Below are 26013 nucleotides of genomic sequence, written 5' to 3' on the forward strand. Positions count from 1 at the left end.
TAAAAATCTGTAAAAAATCATGAATATACTTTGAAGTCCGTAGAATGGAATTATACAAATATAAAGAAATATAAAGAAAAACGTGAGTCGACTGGAGTCTATGATGACCTTAGTTTCGACAATTAGGGTTAATTAAAAAACAGTTTTTATTTTCCACTAATTGTGCCATCTTTTACTAATTGCATCTTTTTTCAGGGTTAAGCTTATTAATGGGTACTCTTAAAAAGGGGAAAATGTACTTTGCTTGACGAACGATCGTGAAGAACTTCAGTGCTATTTATACTTTTTAAATTATGTGCCAAATTTTCACGTTCATTTCTCTCTCTCTCAACTATTGGATTCTTCTTGCATAAGTATTATTGAAACGTATTGTACACTGATCGGCGGGAATAGTCTTGGTGCACAAGTAACTGGGTCACTAGGATTTTATCATCAGGCTATTAGGTTAACGGGATTCCACTGCAATAACCGTGCTCATTATTGATTTATTGATTAATCCAGCGAGAGCGATGTGTCAAAGCAGTAATCCGACGGCTTTGCATCAATATCCAGTAACGAACGAGTAATTACCAGTGACCTAGTTATATATTACGCATCAAAGCGATCCCGCCGAGCGAGCGTAACCGGCCGTGAATCGTAAAGCCAAAAAGCAACCCAATTGCGTGCCCTCCTTTTCCCTCCTCTTTTCTCTTTTCTTTCTGGAACATTTACAGCGTTTCGCTTTGTAATAAACATCGCACATCGGCAAATAGCCGTCCCTACGTTCCGTCGAACGAATCGCCGAAATGGGCGAATAAATTTCGCGCACTGTTATCGCCCGCTATGAATTTCGCGTCGAATTTCCCTGCGAAATTATTCGCGGCATCCCGCCGCGATCGGCACACCGAACGATTCAGTGGAAGATTTAGGATAGCTCGGCCGACGCAGTAATTACGCGCCGAACAGCGGCGTTTCACAGGCTATTTTCAATGCGATAGAAAATGATCCTCTAATTAGCGCCGCGGTAACCGGTCTGACACGATGATATGCCAGGAGTAATCGAATAGTAACCGCGCTCACCCGGCGATATCCACGGATCCACGCGATTTACTTTGCCCATCTGAGTCAGCTAATTATGCAATCGCCGAGCTCTCATAATGTGTCGAAATTCCTGTCTACGTGAATTCGCTCGGATGAACTCAAGTTGCCGATTAAACGGACTAATTAATTAGTGTAAAACGTGCCTTTCTCTCGCGTACACGTCTGAATAAAGACGATGATAAAAAAATATTTTTATTACACCGAGAGTGTAATAATAATAATAATAAAGGAAAATATCATCGGATATAAATACGAGAAAAATACGTAGGGAAAGAGAAGGAGGGAAAGGGAAGAGAGGGATTGATTTGCCCATTAAATTACACTGTTCGCCGCGCTTTATCTTACTTCTTTTTTCCGAAATTTGTGCACGCTGGAATTATGATACAAAAATGAATTTGTTACGCGCGCGCGCTTTTCATCGACCCGCGCGAATTACACGCACACCCGTTTCCCGTATTTTTAATTATACAAACGAGCAACGAGCTCGTAACGCGAATTCATTAGCGCAATTTGCGGATTCGCTCCGACGCGACGGAGCGCTCTTGGAGACGTCTTTAAAATCTCCGCCCCAGATTAGATTCGACGTTTCACCGGATGCTATCGCGCAATTTCTGCGATCTTCGCACGCGCGACATATTTCCGCATCGTCGCTCCTCAAACTCCGCTCGAGAAATTGCAATCGAGAAATTTAGAGGTCAGATCACTTCAGAGATTCTGGCTTTATTCATCGCCGCGAGTGATCTTCTTAATTAAGGATGTACCGTCTGTACCAGTGGCGCTCATCAAGGAAGCGACCCATAAATTTAGTATTTACCAAGCAAAATTACGTTCCTATGCGTAAAAAACAGTAAAAAACATTTCGTACCTGTGTTAAAATCGATCCTTGCTATTTTTAACATACACATGTGTTAATTTGTGTTTATGTAATATATTTTATATTAAGTAAATATTCAATATGTGTTAAACTAACATACTTCGATCAACATATTTGATTAACATAAATGACATTGATTTTGTGTTAATTCTTGACATAATATTTCTATTATTTTTCATCATATTTGTATTAAACGTGATCATACGATATATTTAACGCCGAATTTTTTTATACTTCTTATTAATGCTATTTTTATATATGCTTATTTAAATATATATTTCGAGTATTACTAAGAACTTTGCACCGCTATATTTTTATAAGAAAATGGTCAATAATTGTGAAACCTGTGTGTGTAATGTTAGTCTACATATTAATCTTTAATACTATAGTCGTTTTTTTACTAAAATCTTAATTTTATATAGTTTAGAAGATATTAAAAATAGAAATGAAAATTAATCTCAAAGAACACAAATAATATAAAGAATGTCAACTTTAATTACAAATATGATCCATTTTTTTCTAATTGTACGAGCAATACATTAGATAATATTTCAATGTATAAGCACTACAAGTTTCATCGAATCCTTATCTTTTCACCTTACAACCTCTTTTAAAGTGATCCAGAATTATCGTCAAACTTTAATATGCACGTTTAAATACAATATACATCAATTGATATTTTTTCATAAATTCTTCATTATTCCGACTTGTGAGTAATATTTTCATCCGTAACTCGCAGAAACCCCGTAGCCGTAAAAAATTACTTCACGCTTGTCGGCGCAGTATTTCCACCGTGCCGACCAGGCACAAAGCACTTTCCGGGGCCGTCGAGTCGAATTTCGAATAATCCTCGTGACGATTATTTATTACGCACGAGCTTGCTGTCGCCATCGATCGTTGGTGTGAATAAACAAGAAGGCTGGTTTACAAATTGTAATTTTTATGCCTTAGCGCACGGAGGGACACTCGGTGTGTGAGAGCGAAGTGAAACCATCCGCGTGTACCTCATGTACCTCTTTGTGCGGATAAGAAACTCTTACCGTCGCCTCCGCCAGGTTGATTCGTTTGAAGGAAGATGCGTTATTCAAATGAAACGTGTCTCCTCTTCTACTTTTGCAAAGACGATAAGCGCGAGACGGAGCTTTCCGCGGACGAATTATTCGGGGAAATTTTCGACAAGCCGCCGCGAGAAAGTCCTCCGCTCGGGAAAAGTCGAGCGAAGTCAGCGTTAATTCGGAAAGTTGCGGGCGAGGCGGATAAATTTGCGGCGCGCAAATTTGTCGAACGAATTACGGCGTTTAATTAAAGGCAGGACGTCTCATCTTTGCATACACATCGTGATCTTCTGCAAACTCAGGCGTGAACGTAATTTTTCAAGGATGCAAAAATCGCCGCACTGCGTCAATATTAGCGCGCATCGTGCGCCAGCGTCTCGTTAGAATGTTTTGGAAACGAGCTTGTGACTTTCAGAAGAAGTGATTCAAATTATTAACATACTCTCGCGAGACTCTCTGCCGCGCGCACGAAGAATGGCGGACGACGACGGCTTAACGAGGAGCGAGCTGTCCTCCGCATAGTTGCGTGACGATTCCGTTCTCGACCGAATTCGGTTATTAACAGCTTTCCGCGCCGCCAATTGTCGCGATTAATTGCCAGCTTCAATATATATCATTTTCGCAAACATCGCTCGTTCGAAACGCCGTGATTCCCGTAAATACGAGTAATTAAGCTTCACGCGTTTCCCCTCAAGAGAAATACGTATATGCTCGTCATGAGAAATGTGCGTTTATCTATACAATCGCATAAGATTTCCGCATCTTCATACGATACATGAATAGTGTATCGATGTGCAAACGTTACGAATATTATAATCTGTTCACGATATAAAACGCTTCGCGATTTGCAAGCACAGTGGGTTTTCTATTTTTCTTATTCAATGTCTTGATAACATGTAATAGTTGCATTATTTTCTCTCTTCTTTTAATAAATTTTATTATTTAAAATCATGTAAAAAAGAAGAATATATATATATATAATATTAGTGAATCTTATTTTTTTAATTATCGCTCAATAATTAATCTACAATGTATGCTCTTCCGAGATTATTCGATTTCAAGTGGTTCAAAATGGACTATACGTTAATTTAAATGTGAAAATTTAACCCAAGTAAAATTTGAAAGATATATTATCTAAATTTTTTTTTTTTTTAATAAACATTTTAATAGTGTGTCCTCGAGGATAGTACATTTGGTAGCAATATGTGCTCTTGTTTGTGTACATATAACTTGAAATATTCAACAAGAAACCATAGATATGTAATATACGTGAAAAGTATATAATACCTTTACACGTTTCTATACAAGATGAAAGTGCTTTATATTATTTCAAAGTACGATATGAAAATTTCGATCATACGTCATTCAGAAGATATGTTCAATTCTTCTTATTGGAATAATCGTAATTTCGAATTTTGTAAACCCCGTGCAACGGAGTAAAGCGAGAAATCGCGTGCGTGATTCCTCGATTACGCGCGGCTTTCTGTTCTGTTGAAAATAAGATCCAACTATATTACAGCTCTCTGAATTAAAATAAAAGAAAAAAAGAGAGAGAGAGAAAAGAGGGGGGAAACATGAGAGAAAGGTTCTTTGTTTTATGAAAATTCTGCGGCCAGAGGAGAATCCGCGCGGAATCTCGACCCTTAAGATCACAGAGAGCGAGAAGGTAATTTCTTTATTCGTACCGAATTCTCGAAGCAAGATCGGCATATTCTCCATTGGTATTGTCGGAGGAGTCGATTGTTATCCGCCGTCGTAATCTCTTCAGCCATTTCCTCAGCGCAATCTCGGAGCCATTTGGCAGAAATTTCGACCGAAATCCGTCCACGAGTCTTCCTTTATCGTCGAGCAAAGACAACGTTTCCCCAGAACGGGTGCATTCGGCCATCATCTCTTCCCACAGGACGAGAACGCGGGGTAGGGGGATGAGTTAGGACGCGGGTGAGATGGAAGGAAAAACAGGCAAGACGGGGAGAGAGAGAGAGAGAAATATGAGAGTGGGAGAGAAAAGGGGGATGCAGAGAAGGGTGGCGTGACAGAAAAAACACGGAGAACATTTTTCGTCGCTGGACGGCGAACGAAAAAGGAAAGAAACCGTATCTCTTACGCGAGCCGTCCGTGGCATTCTCTTTCGCGAAAACGATGACAAAAGATTAGACACAGGGGAGACGACCTGCGGAGAGACAACGGTGAAAAACGACGTAGCGTTATTAGGGAAGGGGAGAAAGTTTTGATCGAGAGACAATGCTTGCTGATTGCATGCCTGGATGAAATTGTATTTTTCAACGTGCCGTTCGTGGAATTCTGTGCCGCCGGACCGAAATTCCGGCCGAACGATTTCTTTATTTTCTCTTTCAAAAGATACAATACTCTAATAGTTTTCTAATATGAAGAACATTATTGGGGAAAAAGGTGATATTATGGCCCCCCTTTTGCACAATAACTTTGTCAACGACCAATATTTTAAATTGAGAACTGAACGATTACATTTGTGTCGTTCAATCGATTTTAGACCCAAAGTTATAAACTATTTATTATTTAAATAAATGATTCCATAAGTAATCACTACCATTCGTCATCTAATAGTGAAGATATCAAGAGAGACCATAATATCTACAAGAGCCGTCTATGATACGATATTTTCCTCTTTCATTATTATTATAAACAGCGGACGAATGATTTTGACGTCGCTGTTGCCTCCTCACGCGTAACACTCGCGATCCGATGAATGATACAAGAAAGAATTTTACATTCGAATGTATTTCCGCGTCGGGTTACATTGTAATATCCAAATACCCCGGAAATCGCGCACTCGGCTTCGGAAATCCGAGGTGATGCAATTCGAATAATTCGCGACTAAAGGAGAGCCATCGGGCGGGATACGCGGAATACGCCCGTATCGTACAATATCTACGTAAGAACATATGTATCGGCGGCGATATTAATGGCGTGTCTCACGGGACGGAATTATGTACGTGTTTTCGTGGCAGGCGCGTTTAAATTGCCGCCGGTGGCGGAAACGTCGCGATAATTAAGCCCTATATAATTTGAATGCCATTTGAATTTGAAAGCCGACTGTCATGGGAGCTTCGGTCCAAGAGACACGGATGGTGTTTTTAGATTCAAGTTTCGGCGACGACCACCTGTATACGCACATACACATACTCACACACGTGACATTCGACGAACACACGTGCGCACACATCGCGAGATATTATATTCGACGTCGGCGGAAGAGAACTTTGATGAAGTTTGGTCTGTAAGCGGAGGAAGTTTCCAAAAAGCCATTGTAGTCGGTGGGTTAGGCGCGGTTAGTAATTTCGCCCGATGACAATTTGAATCTCGCTCGTATTATAATTGTAACACGCACAATGCGCGCGATCCCCGTGTAACCGTTTATCGCTTGATTTAAATTCGAAATCAGAGAGGAGAGAGTGAGACGCGTTAAACACGTGAACGTGGAGATACGTTGCGCGGAAAATTCGACGAGCGATTAGCGTATAATTATCCTGCTTATTTGAATATTTATCTTCGAAAAATACCAACGACGCACCGAGAATTCTCTCTCTTTCCCCATGAATGTTAAAAACGCATAGATTATTGGCTTCGCGATATCTTCGCATCGAAAAATTATCCGAGTCTTCAGAGTTTTCGTTGCTCGCGTTAAGGAGGTTGTAATGCTCGTATTATCAGTAGCGCATCAAGATTTCATCGATTCATTCAAATTCGGTTCATAGATTTAATATTTGTCAAACTAAATTACGTTCTTATACATGAATTTCACCACCTAAATAATAAATGTTAATTTAAAACGAGGTTGTGGCAAATATATATATATATATATATGTATATAATAATAGAAAATTTTATTTTTTATTTTTCTTATTAATGCTATATTTATACATCGGTTAATCTAACAAAGAGATGTGCAGATAATAGAAAAAATATATAAGATTTTAAAAATATATATATATGTATTTTATTACTATAAATTACGAACTTTACACAGCTATATTTTCCAAACAAAATTTTATTTTTAATTTAGAAGATATTAAAAATAGAAATTACAAATAGCACGCTAATCTTAAGGTATAAAAAATGTCGATTTTAATTGCAAATATTTTAGAATAGTCCATCTTTTTCTAATTATACGAGCAGATAGAGAATATTATATATATATTATATATTTTATTTAATGTATATGCAAGTTTCACCAAGTTTTTATTAAACTCATTTCGTCTTGTAACTTTCTCAATAAAACGGTGCAAAAACGTAAACCTACGAATATATAGAGAACATGAAAAATTGCAGAAAGAAAGAGAAAATTCAAGCACAGATCGTTATTTACTCGTAGGCAAGTAGGACGGATAATTAAATCGAAAGGCTTAAAATTTAAGCGCCCTCTTCCCGCAGAAACAAATAAACCGAACATTTAATGCCGCCTTGTGAACGACAAAGGCTTTTTAGTGTTTTTGCGGTTAGACTGTACCTTCAGCAAAACCCGACCGCGCGACGTCGCGGGCTCATCCTCAGGTATGCTAATCGGCGTGGAAAAACTCTTCAGACCTTTCCTCATCGAATTTTAATATAAATTCAGCGAATAATAAACGATTCTTCGTGCGGAAATCAATCGAAATTATAATGTAAATCATTTGTTTAGCGATAAATTCGAGAAAAATGTATTTGGATTAAAAAATTGATACCTTCGCGCCTCTTCTTTTTTCCAACGCAGAATATTGTATTTTTTATAGCCGTCGTATTTTGGCAGCGAGCGAATATTCGATAACGATCGATTTTTCCGCCTGGAATTATGTCCGATTGCAAAGAATTAAAAAGATGTAATGCCGAATCGAGAGAAGATTGATTCGCCCTAAAACCCTGTGAAATTTCCCGAGGAAAAACCGCGTGGAGTCCCTCGCACAACACTCGCCCACCACTATTTTATCCGGTCTGCTCTGCTCCACGAATTGCGACATTAACATATATTTTAAGAGTTACTTCGCGTTATGAATAAGCCACAGACGGGATAAAGGACTCGTCGCCTGATATTATTCTAAACCGAAATAAACACTCGCCAAGCGGCTTGATATATTTTGTTCCACCTTCTGAGAACCCGCGTTTTAAGCAGGCTGATGCACCACGAATATCGTCCATACTTTATATCGTTCAGCACCGTTCGAGGATATAACAATACATAGGGTGAGGCAATAACCACCTTGAAGTTTGAAATAGCAAATGTTATTTATAACATTCTCATCGACATTATAAACAATGAAAATCTTTCCTCAAAATAATACTGTTTTTTTCTATCAAACGGTTCACTTTAGTGAAGCAACAACATTTTTGCTCAGACAAAATGATAGTCGCTATTATGTTGTTTATGTTGGAGAAATTCAAAACAGTATATCGAAGAAACACGTATATTAAATCTAAAGGAGGCTCCTCTGTGTGCTCTCGTATTTCGAAAGTACTCAAGGTGATAAAAGTTATCGTGTATTCGACGTCGATACAACACATTTATCTAACTTGAAGTTTTAATGGCCACTGATAAAACATTGCCGTGGCAAGGGAGTGGCTCTGGGGATTTGGTGACAGAACGGAGGAAGTGTTTCGCCCCGAGTGATGCATTTAATTTCGCGGGTTGCCACCGAGTGCCGTTTTCAAGGGGGTGACTAACTGCTTTCCCGTTCATTCTGCGCCATCGCGTCGTTTGCATCGCTAAAACAGTCTCGATGGTAATCCATTGATTATGTAAATCGCACGGCCGTAGATTTCCGCGAAAAACGGCAAGCGCGACTTGGAATAAATCCGGTCGCGAATTACAGCCCTGCGCTTTTCTATCCCCCCCGCACTGACTAAAAGACGTTTTGGAGCAGACAGATGTATCGAGCTGAAATATATTTCGATCGACGCACGCGTGCTTGACCGCCGGTTGACTTCATTTTCTCTCACGTATTTTTAGTAACTATGAAAAAAGAGAAGAAAAACCGAACAAGCGCATTCCATAAAGTATCGCGGCTAATACGACGGAGAGACGACGCGTTAATTAACACCGTCCTTAAAGTCGCCAATAGTATTAATTTGCTGGATCCGTGCGCGGCCGATTCAACCAAGTCTGCAAACATCGTCAATACACGCGCGCGTTACGTCGATTAAACAGCTCGCTAACGAGCGTAAACAGGGTCAAACGCAGAACAAAGAGCGATTCCCGGAACGACGGTGTCCTTGCGCGGAAGACAGCGTAAAGTCGCGCGATACGGCGTGAAAAGTGTATCTTTGCGATAATTATCGCCGAGCTCATCCGATATTCCGCCTTCTGAGAGAGCTTCGTCTCGTTGTACGCCACCTTTTGCTCAAACTATGCGCCCGCGCGAATATTTGCTTTTTCGTGGAAATTCCGCCCCTCGTAAATTTCGGCGAAGCGCGCCCACGAAGCTCAGCGGTTCATAACAACACGGCGGCAGCAGCAACGACAACAATCGCTCTAATCCAACGGATTTACGACGATCCAAAAGTTACCTCCACCGCTCAACGTATTTCCATTATTTTGCGCGTCGGCCGGCCGCGTGAGAACGCCGATTAGTCTAAGCTACAACGAGGTATTTAGAGGAATTTGCCGGAAATTCGGGAAATTCGGCGCAGGGTGGTACGGGATGCTCGACTAAAAGGATAAAAGCCGAAACTAGCGAGAAGGCTGCGAAGAATACTGACGTCAGTTACGTTCGGGAAAGGCATTAAAGCCCTCCGAATATCATGTCCCACAGATATCTCGCGCAATTTCTCACCCCCCCCCCTCTCCCCATCTTTAGCACCTGACGCGTCCGTACGTAAACCCGGTGTGCGACATAAACGCGCGAAAGCAATAATCCCGACGCGTCCCCTCTCCTTCCGGGTTCGACTTTATGAAAAAAATGTTTATCGCGCGTCGGCGGATATCTCCGCGGGCCGAAGGGGAAAATGCGCCGAGCTCTGCTCTTTGTAAGTAACTGCGTCGTAATTTTGCAGCCGGCTCTCTCGCCTGCAGAATCGTACTTTCGCGCTTCTCTAACGTCTTTGAAAATGCAAACAGCCTTTCCCTCGGAAAATTTTCGAAAAGCTGTTGATATGAGCGCGGCGATAGCTCGCTGGACTCGTGCATTCCGTTGCGGAATAGAAAGAATCAATAATGGAGCGTCTGTCTCTCGGCCGATCGTCGTACTCGCTCGGCGGATTTGTCCAAATCGATTGTTACCTCTTTCTTTTTGGAAACGAAATCCCGTACAGAGGAAATTATTTGGGAGAACATTTGTTGAACTCATGGGACAGAACTGAGCGCGCGATTTGGTGGGAGAAAGCAGAATTTTTGCTTCTTAAGGTGAGAGAAACGTATTTGAAAATAACGTATACATTATTGGTTCACCCGAGAGCGAAAATTTCCTTCCACCAAAACGCGGTTAGTCACGTCACGCCGGGTTAATTCAATTAATCGATTCTATGCAAACATTCTATTCTTCCGCGTATTCTGTGTTTTATTTTTACCAAAAAATGTCTCGATTGTAAAAATAGTAAAATTGCGATTTCCGTATGCGGCAAAATGTATCCTCATTTTAATTCCATGATCACATTCTGCCTCTCCTGTCACACTGAGAGAAGATTATAGTAGTTGCCAACGATATCCTTTTGGTATTTTAACCACAAAAATAGAACTATTTTCTAGTAAGTGTTGCTATAGTTTCAGTAATAATATTGTTACTACTATTTTTATGATTAAAATAACAAAAGGATATTGTTGACACCGGAAATGACTGTAATTTTCTCTCAGTGTGCGCAACACCGGCGGTCCATTCGCACGATACCGCATCGCGAGGAAGCCGCAAACAGACGAAATCCATTAGGACTCGAGCGTCTGAATTCCTGTGATTTTAATGCAAAGACGACTTAAAGCACTCGGAGGCATCGTAGGCAGGCGTCGTATCCACCCCGGCCGCGAAACTTTTCCGCTTTCTTCCAGGACTGAGACATATTTCCCGACATTTAAACTTATCCGGCAGTTCGCTCTCTCGAACGACGAGACGAGACGCGTGCTGTGGAGTAACTTTCTTTCCAACCTCGCACGTCCGTCTGATTTTCCCTTCGCGAGCGCTTCTCGTCTGCGTAATTCCATGAATATCGTCCCTTTTTTGCACTTTGTGAAGCGCGCCCAGAAGCGAGCGAAGAAAAACCGAAACCTTTCTCTCGCCGCGAGAGAAGGGGACGTACAAAATTCTCGAAAAGAGGCTGTTGATAGAATACGCACGCCGATGACAATTCACCGGGGAATATGGAAATTACGGTCTTTCAGGCTATTTTACGAAGCGCAGGAAAAGCGCTTGAAAGAAGTGTTGCCGAAATGAAAGTTTCGACACTTTTCCGGCGAATTTTTTCATCGTTAATCTCTCATCTTCGGAGATATGACCTTTTCTCTCGATTTTTTCTCATTATTGTCGAGAATGTTTCGCATATAATCTTTTGTAATCGGTCGTCGCGCGTTTCGCAGCGAAAGCAGACTATCGTAATTAGCAGGCGAGACGATCGGTTTTCCTAATTTTAAGGGGAGCGCGATAGAGAGGAGGAGGGAGTTACGTCGCGAAAGTTTCGCCTCAATTGGGTGAACGACGCTTTCGCGCAGAAATCGCGAGAACGACATCCTTCGTATTCGATTAAACTTTGGGGGACAAAGTTTCTCACGTTGTTGCGAAACTTTATCAGCGCCACAACAATAATATTTTTATGTCAGCGCTGGTAACTCCGTTAATTCCGGATGAAACGGAGTTCGCGACAAGAGCTCGCTAAATTGAAGCTCTCGAGCAAGATGTAGAAATATTTGTTTGCCTTTTTTTTCGTCCCATTTTTCCGTGGATAACGCAGTAATATTAGCGAAATTAAATTTGCACAAATCTCTGTCGTGGAAAAGTAAGCGTTTCGTCGACGCGAATTACGTTTCGTCGCGAGAATAACTTGAGATGAAAAGTAATATTCTTCTTGTGTTTCGTTATTTGATTCCTTTATTCGATTGCTTTCACACATCTCATAATGTTCTCAGAAACTAGATTCTTGATACATCTGTAATTTTTATTTGGAATACTTTTATTTCAGTTATTATTGTATTTTTATTTATTTATTTTTTCTTTATACGTAAGCAACGTACAACTAATTATATAATTTTGTATTTTTGATCATGTTGATTTCTTCGACACTCTATTGGAATTCAGACAGTGCGAGCGATCTTATATTTTTTCTATATTAATTTAAGTATTTTATTTATACGTGAATCTATTAATAACGTCACTGTTTCAATCTGCGAGAAAGCAATTATTGTAAATTAAAAGGCTTTTCTATTCTCTATAAATATCTATATCTATAAATATCTATAAATAAAATTTGTTATTAATTTTGCTCCAAAGGGAAATATTACGTGTGCTGAGTAAATAATTATTACGATCATCGGCGCGCAAATATTTCCGAGTCGATGCGTTTCCAAAGCCGATCCTTTATTCCCCGAACAGCGACATAAAGGCTCAATACATCGTTTGCTCTCCTAAAAAACTCGGTTTCCAAGTCTCCATGTAAATATACTTACGATCCGCTAGCTTTCAATCCTCCGATTCTCCTTTCCATACATTCGCGGAATTCGAATGCCACGTGTGTGCCCTGCGGCGCACGAATGTTGTCGCACGAAAGAATTAGTCGGTCGTGTTCGACAAGCAACCACGATGAATCTTTCGTCCTTGGGCTCCCTTGGGCGAACATTATCGGTCATCGAAGCATGTATTATCGAGTACAATTACGCGTGACTAATTATACGCAATAATGTACACACTTGCTGTTATACATAATTAAGCGTTATTACACAAGTACAGCTAAATATATTGAAAAATCAATGTTCCGAATAATTGATTCGTGTAGGCGGCGCGGTAATAACTGCGAAATCGTTCGGCGGAACTCGCGTGTCCCTCCCTTTTCAGAAGCCGGTCTTTGTGTTTTATTCAGTGGAATAGAAATTGCGAAATGTGTTTACGGAACAGCGGTAATCGCGCGATATTCTTGCCGGACGGCGCGCCGTCAAGGCGAACGTTTCGTAGATTGTCGGAAGAGGCGGTCGCCGACGCGCGAACGTCAAAATGATGTGAATTCCGACGTGCGCGCGGCCTCGCTTAGTCTATACAGCGGCCGACACTGCGCGAGCGGAACTCGCGGAACTTTCATAGTCTTTCATGAAAAATTCAGCGCGCCGGGGGGAGAGAAATACTTCCGTCCGTTGGGTTTTTTTCCGGTGTTACAGACACGCATTGGCTCGTTTGCACCTCACGGCGACGACAGCCGTCAACAAAGTCTGCAACGCGTTCGCGGGGGGAACGATGAGACGCGTCCATGCTCGCGTGAGTTTTACCCCAACGGGTTAACCCCTGACTCCTCTTTTCGTGTTTTACCGGGGTTGTGGAGAGGCTTTCCGATAAATGTATATCCACTTGAGACGAGCTAACGCAGTCGCGGGTGGGTCGCGCGAGGACAGACGGACCGTCGAGAAATGAAATCCGACAATCTTGTTCCGTGTAATATCTGTCTTCCTTCCCCCCTCTTTAAAATACACTGAGAATAATACGGATCTCCGGGGAGATAATTTCAACGAGAGACAGGGCGCGAGCGACGAGAGCTCTCTCCGATTCAGATAAATAAAGTTGCCGCATAAAGCGCTTATATCGTTGCCTTTGTGCGGCGCGTGTCGGGAGGTCCATAAAGCTACGTTGATGGTAACAATATATCCGAGCGTTCGCGATTCGCTGTTTTCCGTCGTGAACTAATATGTTCGTCTCGAAAGCTCGAGAGAACCGGGGAGCCGCGATTCAAACGTTTCCGCCCGCTTTGATTCCGCACCCACGCAAGAGAGAAGGCGTTTATTATTGTTCTATGGCTCGTTGCTAATTGCATTAAAGAATAAGCAAAGGGGTAGAGAAATTGTACGATGAGTAATAGAAATATAATGATTAATGATAGTTAAAAGTGATTGGAGAAATTTAATTATATAATATATAGTTACATAACAGTAATAATATTATGATAATAATGGGCGAATTCTAAGTTAGTGTACATTTAAATCTAGTGTGTTGAGCAGAAAGGAGAAGCCTATATACAGGATGTCTGACGCAAGCCGTCCTATCCATCATGTATATACTTGTAGTTTCGGTCAACAAGAAAGTCCTCTCCATTGTGCAAACAACTAATTTTGAATTATAANGTATACAGGACGCAAACCGTCCATCATGTATATACTTGTAGTTTCGACCAACAAGAAAATCCTCTCCATTGTGCAAACAACTAATTTTGAATTATAAATTATTGAAAAACTATACTTTTTTAATTAATAACTCACAAATTTGCCTAGTTATTTGCAAAATGGTAATTTTTGTTCACATTCACCTAAAGTACATGACGAATGGACACCCTTTATAATGATGAAAATATCGCGTGATTTCCCTATGCTTCGAAGTACTAGTACATTCATTGTCAGAATGATAGGATTGTAAAGGCAGTGAGCGAGGAAGAGTTGGAAGAGGTGGACAGAAGGAGTGAGGGGAAGCTTCTGTATTCCAGAGGAAGGAGCGTTGTAGAATAGAAATAATACAATAATTTGGAAATGCAAGATCGTTGGAATTTCTTGACCTCATGTGCGGTCTGAATTTGAATTTAGTAAAGAGGTGAGAACGGGTTTTGTCGACAGGATAGCCAAAAGAAGAAGCAAGAGGATCTATCGAGAATTGGCTATATTTTAGAGAACGATAAAAAGGGATAATATAATTATCAAGTTTCGAATAAAACTGTTTTTTCTCCATTTCTCCAGGTTTTTTTCTCATCTTCTTTACGGAAAAACATGGCAGGAACCTATAAGAAATTTGCAGAAAAATTGGGAAGAATCAGCTTTTTCCGAAACTTTCAAACTATAAGTGGTACATTCAACTTGTTTTAGATAAAATATGAAGCGAGGGTTAAAAAGGGGCTTGATTCGGGTCTTTTATTGTATTGAGAAAGATCAGTGAGGACTGCTGAGCAATGAGACCGTTTCGGTTGCCGGACTGCTCTGACGTTAGTAATTGATCCCCTCGTTGTTTCTTTTCACGGCTTCGTGCTCGATCGCCGAGCAAAGGCCGATTTCCACTTCGTTAGAAACGTCGAGCTTTCTTCTCGCCCGCACGAGCGANATTTCCGTGTAGATAGCCCCGCACGATGAGTCCATTAACAATCGCGATTCGGTGTGTGTGTGTGTGTTTTTCCATTTTTCTCTTCTTCTCACGACATCAAAAACTGTTGTGATATCATAGAAGTACCGATAGTAATATTGAAGTGGATAATATAATCAAGTGTATCGATATCATCAGTGATATCAGAACAAAAATATCGATACTTGTATCAAAACTTATAATTAAACGAAATATAAAAATCGGGCAAGTATTTGCCTCGCAAATTGCTTTGAAAGATTTCATACGCATAATAATCTTGTTATGGTATAAAAATACTTCTATTTCTACTTTCTGCAGTAGACGGTTTCTGATCGGAAAACCTTAAAAAGGATATCAGGGCTTTTGAATCTCGCTATCGACGACGTCGGAAGTGAGAAATCGTATTCCAAAAATTATTGCGCTATACGTGGAAATAAAATGAAATATGCACAAAATAACACTCATGATCCGCATACTTGTATAAATGTCCGGACGTTTTACTTCAGCAATTAATAAATAATCGCAAAATTCAAGTAAAAGAAATCATGAGAAAAAATAGATTTCAATCGTAAATTGTTGGTTATAATATTTATGAGGCAAAAATACATATCTTGGAGATCGACTGAGTAAAATATTAAAAAAGAAGATATCAAAAAGATATCGAAACAAAGTTTATAAATTGATAGGAATATCGAAAGAAAATACAAAAGGTATTGAAAGAAAGATATCGATACCAATATTATATCGATAGTTTCACGACCCATCCGAGAACGTCTGGTATTGCTCAACGATCTCCGGCGGGATAAAACGTTTATTAAAATTAACGATGAGGAAGAAACCATTTTGTGCACAAGGTATGGCGATCTTTCCGTGACGGACTGAGCGACGATAAATATTTCACCCGACAGAACCGCCTTTCGTCGCCTTTTGTGAGCGAGTCGGAAATAAAAAAAAAAGAAGGAAAAAGCGTCTGGAAAAAACGTCAAAAACGAAGCACACCGAAAAATGCAAGTGAATCGTCGATGGAAATAAGTCAGGACGGGGCGTTTCAACCGCGATGTTCCGCGTATTGAGACGATTCGCGCGGCGGCAATATTTATATTTGCGAATATTTCGCGACGGTTTCGCTCGACATTAAGTCGGGATTTAAACCACCTCGCGTTATATCCGAATCGGATACGCATGAAACGCGCGCAGGCCGTGAGATGAAATCCGCGGGATTACCGGCAATTTGCGAAAAAAATTATGGCGGTTTATCGTCGCGGTAAAATCGATCATGCCGATGTAGCGGCGGCAGCCACTTTATTTCGCGAGAATCTGCCCGACGAGATGATCCTATACGTAAGAGACATCAGACTGCCTGTTATCGACAGATCGTGATAAAATAGAGCGAGGCGGGCGATTCGCCGGCAAAAAGTTGTCCCTCGCGCGTCCACCTTTTCTCCGGCGTCATCAAATTTCGCGCGATTTATTTTCCCGCCCCGTCTCATTTAAGGACGCTAGCCGCCAGATCGAATTTGCGCCCGCGACAACTCCCGCGTAAAAACGTTGTTGCGGGCATCCGCCTGAAATAAGTCAAGATGCGCCCTTTCCTGCCGTGCCGAGCGAACGCCCACCTGTCCCGCTGAAGATGGCGGAACATTGTATTATCGATTTAATTTCGATCACGCTTCCTGTACATGTTTGCTTGAATTGACACGCTCGAAGGAGACTGAATTTCTAATCATCAGAGCCGAATTATAAGAAGCGGATATTCCGTTTTCTTCGACTCGTTCGATTTGTTTATCGTCGGGTAAAGTCAACCGCACTTTTCTTCTGTACGTACAGAAAATTGATTCATTTATTTATTTATTCATTCAATTGACAGGACCCTTTGGTGTATAGAGTTAAGAACGGAGGAAATTATACAAGATTTCTAATATATTGATCGAATTTCATACGAAAAACAGAAAAAAATTTTCTTCCTTTTGAAATTATTCAATTTGATGAACACGCCAATCAAGCTAAAAGAATTTAAATTTAAGAAAATTAAAAAATAGGAGAATTGAAAGAACGCAACGAGTTATTGAAAAAAATCCAGAATAGTAGAGTAGTAGAATTGTTCGCCAATATGCAAATTCTATCCATACAATTAAATCTTGCCGCACATTATCCGATATAATACTCATATAAAATATATTAAACGAACGAATCACTCGGGGTGACACATAATAATAATAACAATAATAGCATTATTGGTCCCGAACAAACTGATAGGGAGAGTGGTATGATACAAAATTGACAATAACATCAAATCTGAATAATAAGAATGACAATAACGTAAAATCTGAATAATATATAATAATATTAATAATATATATAATATAATAATATTAGTGACTCGGGACACAGACTATATATCAGTTTAAATAAGAAACGCCAGAAATAAACAAATATGCTTCTCATATTCCTTTCAGATCAGTTTCGGGAATTTTAGTTTGATGCGATCCATGAAATCCGGAAATGACCGACGAAATTGTCGTCCGGGCCTCGCCCGTGATTTATCCCGAGTCGTGTGTACATCCGACTGTCAATTGCGACTTAAGCGCGGGCGCCGAGGGTGGTATAAATCCCCCAAGAGAGCGGAGCTTTTCGCCCTCTAAGAAGACTGGCCTCGCGTGCCGGCGAAACACATTCGCCGAAATACACGACGGCCGTTTCCATGGCTGCCAGAATTTACCGAATACCCCGGCGAGACCAGCAGCGACGTCGTTTAATCTGCCGGGGGTTTCCGCCTAGCCCGCTCCCCGTCGTTCCCTTCTCGTGGAATGTTTCGTTCGCGTCGGAAACGCCTCGTTGATCGAGATTAGACATTCATGCGCGGCCGCGAGGATAAGTTGAAGAGAAAGAAAGCTGTTGATGGGGATTCGTTCGCGAAGTATTAATCTCGTGAAAACCTCCGGTTGTTCCTCAACGCGTCGTGCTTTCCACGCGATTTTCATTGATTATTTTCAAGCTTGACTGAGAGGTCTGAATAATAGGTCGAAAAGGTAGGCAATTTACGAAGCGTACGTCTGTTAGCTTGTGTCGTTAGCCCGCTATTGACAATTTGTTAGGTGCGATTAATTATGTTTTACGTGTAACTTAATGAGATGCAAGAGTATTACAATGTCGGTCGCTCTCATCGAGTCTTATTAAGTCACGTACGATATCTAATTAATTGGAAAAATTCTTTATGAGCCTTCAAAACATAGATTTTTTAGTACCATTAGATGTATCAATATTGTTAATATTAATATTTATTGTACCAACATTTATTGTAAGAGGATATTATTTTCGCAACGCTTAGTGTAAATTTAAAGTAATAATTTTTCTAGGCTGCGTTAATTGAGGAATATAAATTAGGAACAAAAGTTAAGCTTAACATTCGAAGGTTCCTCACAGGCTGGAGAAAATTTCGACCGTATAAACACACTTTCAATATCCTCCTATTATAAACATTGACAATATATCCAATGGCACTAAAAGATCCGTGCTTTGCCCCTAAAGGCTCATAAGTAATTCTTCGGTTTGGTCAGAACAGTTTTTCTTGATTCTCTAATTAATTGCATTTAAACAATTAATCGTGTGGCTACATAAGAGAATGAAACGAGATGAAAGATACACATGTCTGAAATTACACTTATTTACCGTATCTTTGATAATTATCAGCTTTTGCACGACCAAAGGAAATCAACGGTCGACGTATTAATAAATGAAACGATACCACGATATCTTTTGCACGTTACAAAACGTACATACTTCAATAGATTACATGTTACGGCTTTTACATCACGATACTCGTAGACGTCGTCGCATTCAATTTGATCGAAATATGAATATTAATCTATAATTTCCTCCGTCCTTCAATTTGTATACAAAGGACCTTATTTTCTCCCCCTCTCTTTCTTTCTCTTGCGTTAATTTAATGAATAAATAAATAAAAATAAATACAAAAAAAGGGTGCGATACTTCTCTCTGGCGTAGATACAAATCTTAGATACGAATAAAAAAGCACAACTAAATTCGATATATCGAAGGTTTCTTTTGCATGTAATATTTGGAACAAGCGAATAAAGAAGTGAGAAAAAAATGAATAAAGAAAAAAGAGATTACAAGATATTAATCTGAATAATTAATGAATCATTAATCTAAGGAAGAAAATATTCCGCCCATAATTTGCAGCCACTCGTTGTAACCCGACATATCAGAAAAGTATTTTATTAAATCATACATTCTAAAAGTACATGACAAAAATAATACCATAACTTACCGGTACATCATATACTTTTGGTCGTGTTAGGCAAAGAAAATAGCGCCCAAGTCATAGACAGCCGATCAAACCTGACATTCTCCGTTGCGCTTTTCTATTTATACGCAGTACTCTGTGTCGCAGGGAGTAATAAATCTTATCGCTCGTTCGCTTTAATCGACGTATTTGCGGTAATATTATGCACCGCCGCTACGGGCCTTATAAACAAGTTACAAAGACACCATTAGCCCGTGCGCAGCACGAGTAATTAACCTAAATTACGCACCCTAGGACGCAATACATAAGTGCGCTCGTTGCCGTAAGACCGACCGCAAGAAGCGGATTCTCTCGGCCGACAAAGTACGTATATATACGCCCGCCGGCTCATTGCACGGGCTCAAGAAATGTACCAACAGCATAACACACACCAAGTGGCTCTCTCGGTCGGGCAACATAATTCTGCCGGGATAACCACGTTCGTGGAATAACGCGTGACGAGTTATCACCCGGGCAGGCACAAGCATTCCAGTCCATGAAGTACGAGTGTGTAAAAAAAAAAGTCACGGCGCTCTCGCGTGACATCGGAAGCGAATGTCACGCGAGATATATATCTGCGAAATCATACATGTACAAAAGAGTCACACCTATAACATAAACATTATTTTATTGGCCGGAGTCGTGGTGTGTGACGAGTAACAGAAAATAATATCGAGCAGTGCACACACACAGTACGCGTCGTAATATCGATATAGTTTCAATAATAATATACGGCTTGATCGAGATCTACGATTTAACTCCGATATCGGTTACTTCATATATATGAATTGTCAATAATAATATCTGATACAATAGGACGCATAATTCACGCGCGATATATTCCCTGTGTAGGCAATAAAGAAGCGATTATTTTCGGGACGCTTTGCTGAGAATTTTCCGAACGATATTAGCGATTAAAGTTCTCCCCCGAAAACGTCGGTTCGACGATTGCGCCGTTAAGTGTACCATTTATCTTTCTCAATGCGAAACTTTTGAAATAAAATAGCTTGATAGTCGGCCTCGCGTTACATTGGCTTATAAAATGACACAATTTCTCTTTCTCTCTTTCCCCCTGCTCTTTTCTCTCTCTCTTCCTCGTCTGCTTCTCGTGGGAAGCCGCCAAAGTTACGACAGGTAATAACAAACTTTCGTATTCTTCCTCCTTGCGACGCAAATGAAACGCTCGAGCGGGCTAATTTATATCAATTACGTCGGCTGATATGATTAAAGTGGAGAGCAAAGATTAAGAAGTTATATCGCGTGCTCGATATTCCCTCTCCTCTGTCTCTCTTTTTTTTCTCTTTTTTCTACCAATTACCTCGGGGAAAAAGACTGACTGGTAATTTCGCTTCTGGGAATATCCTTTCGTTGTTCAATTAGACGGCGTTCGCACGGAGAAACGTTCCTTAAACATTCGGGTACTATGTCGCCAACCAATGATATCGCGAGTAATGTAAGGAAAAAAAACAACGTAATATCGTGCGGGAGACGTCGTCTCTCGTTCCGAGGTAAACGAGGCAAAAGAAACGGCCAAGATAAAGCGCGCCGAACGGAAGCCTAATAAGAATATCTCAAGTAATTAAAAAGCTCGTAAAGCACCGCAGGCTATTTTCGTCCATTAGCTGGTAATCACGGCGCACACAATGTCTCGCTCGCGGCCGAGCGAGAAGGGAGTGAGTGAGAAGTAGGTTTTTAACGGAACTGTTTTTATTAAAGCTGAGTGCTCCCCCTGCGTCTGCACGAGGAGAGTGCAAGAGATTTCTCTTCCTTTCTATCTTTTCCATCCGCCCGGTCTTGTTTCCCGTGCGGCCGAAGTAAGCGGCGCTCTCTCTCTCTTTCTCTCTTTCTCTCTCTCTCTCCCCGAGCGAAATTGTGGCGGTCGAAATTGCGCACAGAGGACCACAGCAGGTACATAATCGCGACTCGGTGAGCAGGCATTTATTTAATACATGCCGCGAGAAGTTGTATTAACCCGCCGCAAGAGTTCGAAATTATTTCGGAACTGCCAGGGACATCCCGCGGCTGCATGATTCGCGTACGTAATAACGCGGCACTCTTGGAGACGGCGTCTCGAGTGACTCGGCGAGTTCGAGCCACTAGTTCGGCGACTGCATCAATACTTTCTCACTTGCGTAATCGTGATAGAAGTAATATATTCTGTTATATAACTTGATCGATTTGTGGTGCATAGAACGTCGTGATATCATCGTTGATTAAGAAAACTCAACGTCGCGTCGTCTCTCTTCCTTCCTTCCGTTTCCTCAAAACAGAGTGAAGTTGCTTTTCGGCTTCTACGTGAAATTATTAAACTGAAATACTGTGAGCGAAAAAGTCGAGAATTAGAAGTCTTGAAATTTCGGTGTAATTGAGGAATTGAATAGCAGAAAACGAAAGAGAGTTTCATACTTGACATCTTATCGTCGGGCTGCTGCAAAGGCTTTGCGGCGGTCGGCGCTTCTCCCTCGAAACGTATGGGCGACACGTTGGAGATGGGAGATAACCGATAATTGCATAGAGATCCGTCGTATAATGACATGGAACCTGCGAGACACGGTGGAATTTGTCGTACACGAGATTATCTCTGATCTCATGCAAATATTAATAATTATATCAGACAAATATTAATGGCTGTGTTAAATACATCAGATATTTGTATTCATGTAGCTAATGTAACATAAAATAAGTAGAACAATAAACGAAGAAGGAGCCTTATTTATTTAAATAAAAAATGTCTAAAAGTATACTTTGAAGATCGTATTTTGAATTTTAGCTGATTCGAAACAGATGAGAAAAGTAAAAAATCGGAAAATTAAAATCAAAGATTCTATCGATGCAGCTGCCAATTTGGTTAATGTATGAATATAGTTTTAAAGTTTCGGAGAAAAAACCGTTTTCTCCCAATTTATCACTGGACTTTTTTGGTTTCTCATCTTCTTTACGTAAAAAGTAAATGTGACAGATTTTAACCGAACACACGTGAATTTTTCCAAACAAATTTTTGTACCTTTGGAAGAGAAGAAATCCGCGGAAAAATGGGGAAAAAACTGATTTCTCCTCGAAACTTTCAAGCTACACGGGGGAAATATTCTAGTAAAAATTACCACAAAATTTTGGGCTATATCAAAATTACAATTGCGATACATGTTGTAATCTTTAGTGATGTACTTTACAGTAAATAAAGATTACAACACACATAATAATTCACAGTATAGTGTGTAAGAAATATAATGAACCAAATGAACGACAACCTTTCGCGAAGTCCTGGTCAAAGAAGCTTAGGTTGCTCTCGCAGAACTCGTGATGCGGCGGCGAAAATATATTGCTCGTCGCGCCGCTCGGGCAACGAGCCAGGTTTGGCAGCAGGGGCACAGTTTCTACCTTTCTAATTTTCGGGGCCGACGATTTCAGCAACTCATCCTCTTGGGCAACGATCGATGAGACATTTATCCTATTGCTACTACTTCCCTCACTGTTTTTCCTTTCGAGTCTTTTCGCTTCAATTTCGTGTGTACTCGTGGTGGCGCTATGCTTGAGCAGGCTTGTGCGGGGACTTGTTTTCGCGGACCGCTGCCGACTGGTCTCTTCGTCCCGATGGATCTCCTTCATTTCTATGTCATTGTCCGCTGAAGCTGTTTTTTCAACCATCTCGACATCCGAAGCGACACGCGTGTTCGCCTTTTCGGCGGGTGTTTTCGGATCGTGGCTCTCCGTCTGGACGACGGTATATTCCTTCTCGTGTACCGACTCCACGTTTATTTCCTCGGGCGACATTATGGTGGACCCGGTTATGCATAGTTTTTCCAGAGCCATGGTATTGATGGACACGTCATCTAAAAATCGAAATACAATGCATCCTCTCGAGTCCCATTTAGAGAGAGAGAGGGAGAAAGAGACTAAAGTATTTGTTTTTACCGTCGAAATTTTCGGCTTGTATCCATTGGTGTTGAACTCTTATATGAGGCGTACGAACGTACATTTGCTGATACGGTATGTTGATTTTCGGTAATGCCAACATCTTCCGCTTCCGAAGTCTCCTCTGATCTTCCTGCCTCTTGTGTTGCGCTTGTATCTGCGAAGGTCAAAAGATCGCGTCATTCGCGTCGTTGGAGAATTAATCCGAATTTTAAATTTTACATTATGTCTTCAAAAGGAAGTAAACGGAAATAAGTTCCTATTTATATTTGTAGTATCAAAAGAACATAATAAATACTCTTTGGTTTATTAAAAAAAAATGTTTTACGTTATATTACGCTACATGTACAAATATCTGATGTATCTAATGCAGCTATTAATATCCTTCTTTAATACTATAAGTGAGACCTCCACAGTCTAAATTTTAGTTCTACACCAAGTCGTCGAAAGTAAAGAAAATAACATTTGTAGCATCAAAGAAACATAATAAAAGACTTTTGAAGATTTACTGTTAACTACTTAGAATAAGCTACATTCCGGTCTAATGGAACTCTTTCGGTTTTTCCAGCTTTCATACGACATATTATTTTTTTTCTTGAAAAATATTAGTTACAACGAAGGTATATTATCTTTTCTTAAATCGCACTTGCAAAAGCATTTATTTCCGAAAATATACTTTTTCTTTATAATAATAAGTTTAGTTTAAATCCAAATCACTTATTCAGACTTTGCGATTCCCACATTATAAGCTTAAAACTACTAATTAGAATGACAAGGCGATAAAGTCGAACGGTCTCACTGACCGGATTGTGGTGAATTACAGACTTGAAGGTGGCTAGCTAGAATTAAGAATAGAACGGCGAAAGAACAACTCGATTGTGACCTCCATCTCGAGCGACTGTAACTCCTTTCCGTGATGATTCGCCCTCAGTCTCGTTAACCTCTCCTCCAATTTCAATCGTTCCACCATGAAGTAAGCGAACTCAATTATCTCGCAGCGCATACGGACCCAATTGATACGTTCTCTCTGCTGAATAATCGTCATCATCTCCGTCTTCTTGTAAGTCATCACCATATGCTCGATTTGCAGCTTCCTCAGGCTGATCTTGGCCGTGTTTCTGGCTTTCGCCAGCGGAAATTCCTCGTACATAGCCTGTGCATACAGTTATTTCAATTATTTCGTCGAATATCAAAGTCTCGCGATATCGCTACTGACGTGATAAGCATCCGACGTGTTCTTGTAGTCGGCGACGATGTCTCGATACTCTTGCGCCCTCAGCTCCATCAATTTATACTGATCGTCGATATTCGCTCTCATAGCTTCCACCTTGTTCATCGTCTCACTGTTGCTTATATGCAATCTACATATGCAAAACAGCGAAATTCCAATATGCGTATCAAAGGAGAAATCCGATGGAAAAAAAGGAAGTATAAAATATTTGGTATGAAAAGTAGGCTGCTGTAGACGATGATTTTGGACACCGTACCTCGTTAAGCTCTCGTTCAATCTCACACTGATTTTCTGCTTTTGCACTACCTGCTCCTTGAGCTGCTTCCTCCTGCTGATTTCGTTGCGTATCTTGGTCCTCATCCTTGCTATCGCCAACGAGTTAGCTGGAAACCACCGGCGATAGTTTTACGAGGAGGCACGTTTTAACGTTCGATAAGCAAGGATATCTACGCTCGCACGAGACTCGTAATATCGTGCGTATATCGTAAGGGGAGTTAATTTCGCTTTCTCTCTCTCTCTCTCTCTCTCTCTCGTTAAATGGTGCGTCACACGTACGAAGTACTTGCATTACGGTATATTACGACACGGTGGCATCACCGTGACCTATTTCACGGTGAGACGCGTTTATAGATACTTCAGGTTCCCCTTATATGTGAAAATTTCATCCCCTTCGCCGAGTCTCACGCTTTGAGTTACATTATTACGCACAGTAGTGCACCCGCTTTTCACTTTACCTGCGAACTTCTCCCTGCCTCCCCCGATTTCCATCTTCAAGCAGGTCTCCAGTACTTTCGTGAATTGGGGATCACGCGCCTGATTATCCATCGTTTCTCCCAGTGGTGTTGCGACGTGACTCTTTCTCAAAGCGTTGCCATTACCGGTTCTGAAGTTCGCCGAACGGACTGTTGCTCGCGCGGTAGTTGGACGATCGGTGAACCAGATCGCGCCACCGTCGCGTTTAGTCGTGTCGCAACGCCGGACCAACATTCCGCCGGGAGAAACGACGGATAATCAGGCACGATGAAAGAATCGGAGACTTGCTTGAAGATGGAAATATCGCGGGGCGCTGAGAGAAACTCGAAGGCAAAACGAAAAGCGCGGACGCGCTACTCAAATTTTGTTCGAGTTGATCGTAAATCCCGAGGAGTTTCGTCCAGCGCGATACATACGCACGTACGATATTTAATACCTAGGCGTTACTCGTGAGTCAGCAGTCACCGAGAAAATATCCGAGAAAATATAAGAGAATGTTCGCGCGCTGAGTAATACGTGTCGTGCGAATGGAACGAGCAGTAAAATCAAGTTAGTTAGCTTGGCAGGCC

The 26013-nt window shown here is 40.8% G+C and overlaps 1 protein-coding gene across 1 annotated transcript; it reads right to left on the reverse strand.

Moving 5' to 3' along the window:
• Positions 1-21954: 21954 nt before the first annotated feature.
• On the reverse strand, positions 21955-25678 carry LOC106743956 (the record flags this gene model as incomplete). Its single annotated transcript, XM_014618315.1, has 7 exons — positions 25426-25678; positions 24948-25074; positions 24677-24821; positions 24344-24613; positions 23461-23617; positions 22797-23378; positions 21955-22089 (listed from the first exon to the last, which is right to left on the reverse strand). Coding segments are annotated over exons 1-7 (1669 nt in total), but the record flags the coding sequence as incomplete, so codon positions are not given.
• Positions 25679-26013: the final 335 nt, after the last annotated feature.

Source organism: Dinoponera quadriceps, unplaced genomic scaffold (assembly GCF_001313825.1).
Source record: "Dinoponera quadriceps isolate SergipeBrazil2010 unplaced genomic scaffold, ASM131382v1 scaffold1228, whole genome shotgun sequence".
Classification (NCBI taxonomy): Eukaryota; Metazoa; Arthropoda; class Insecta; order Hymenoptera; family Formicidae; genus Dinoponera; species Dinoponera quadriceps.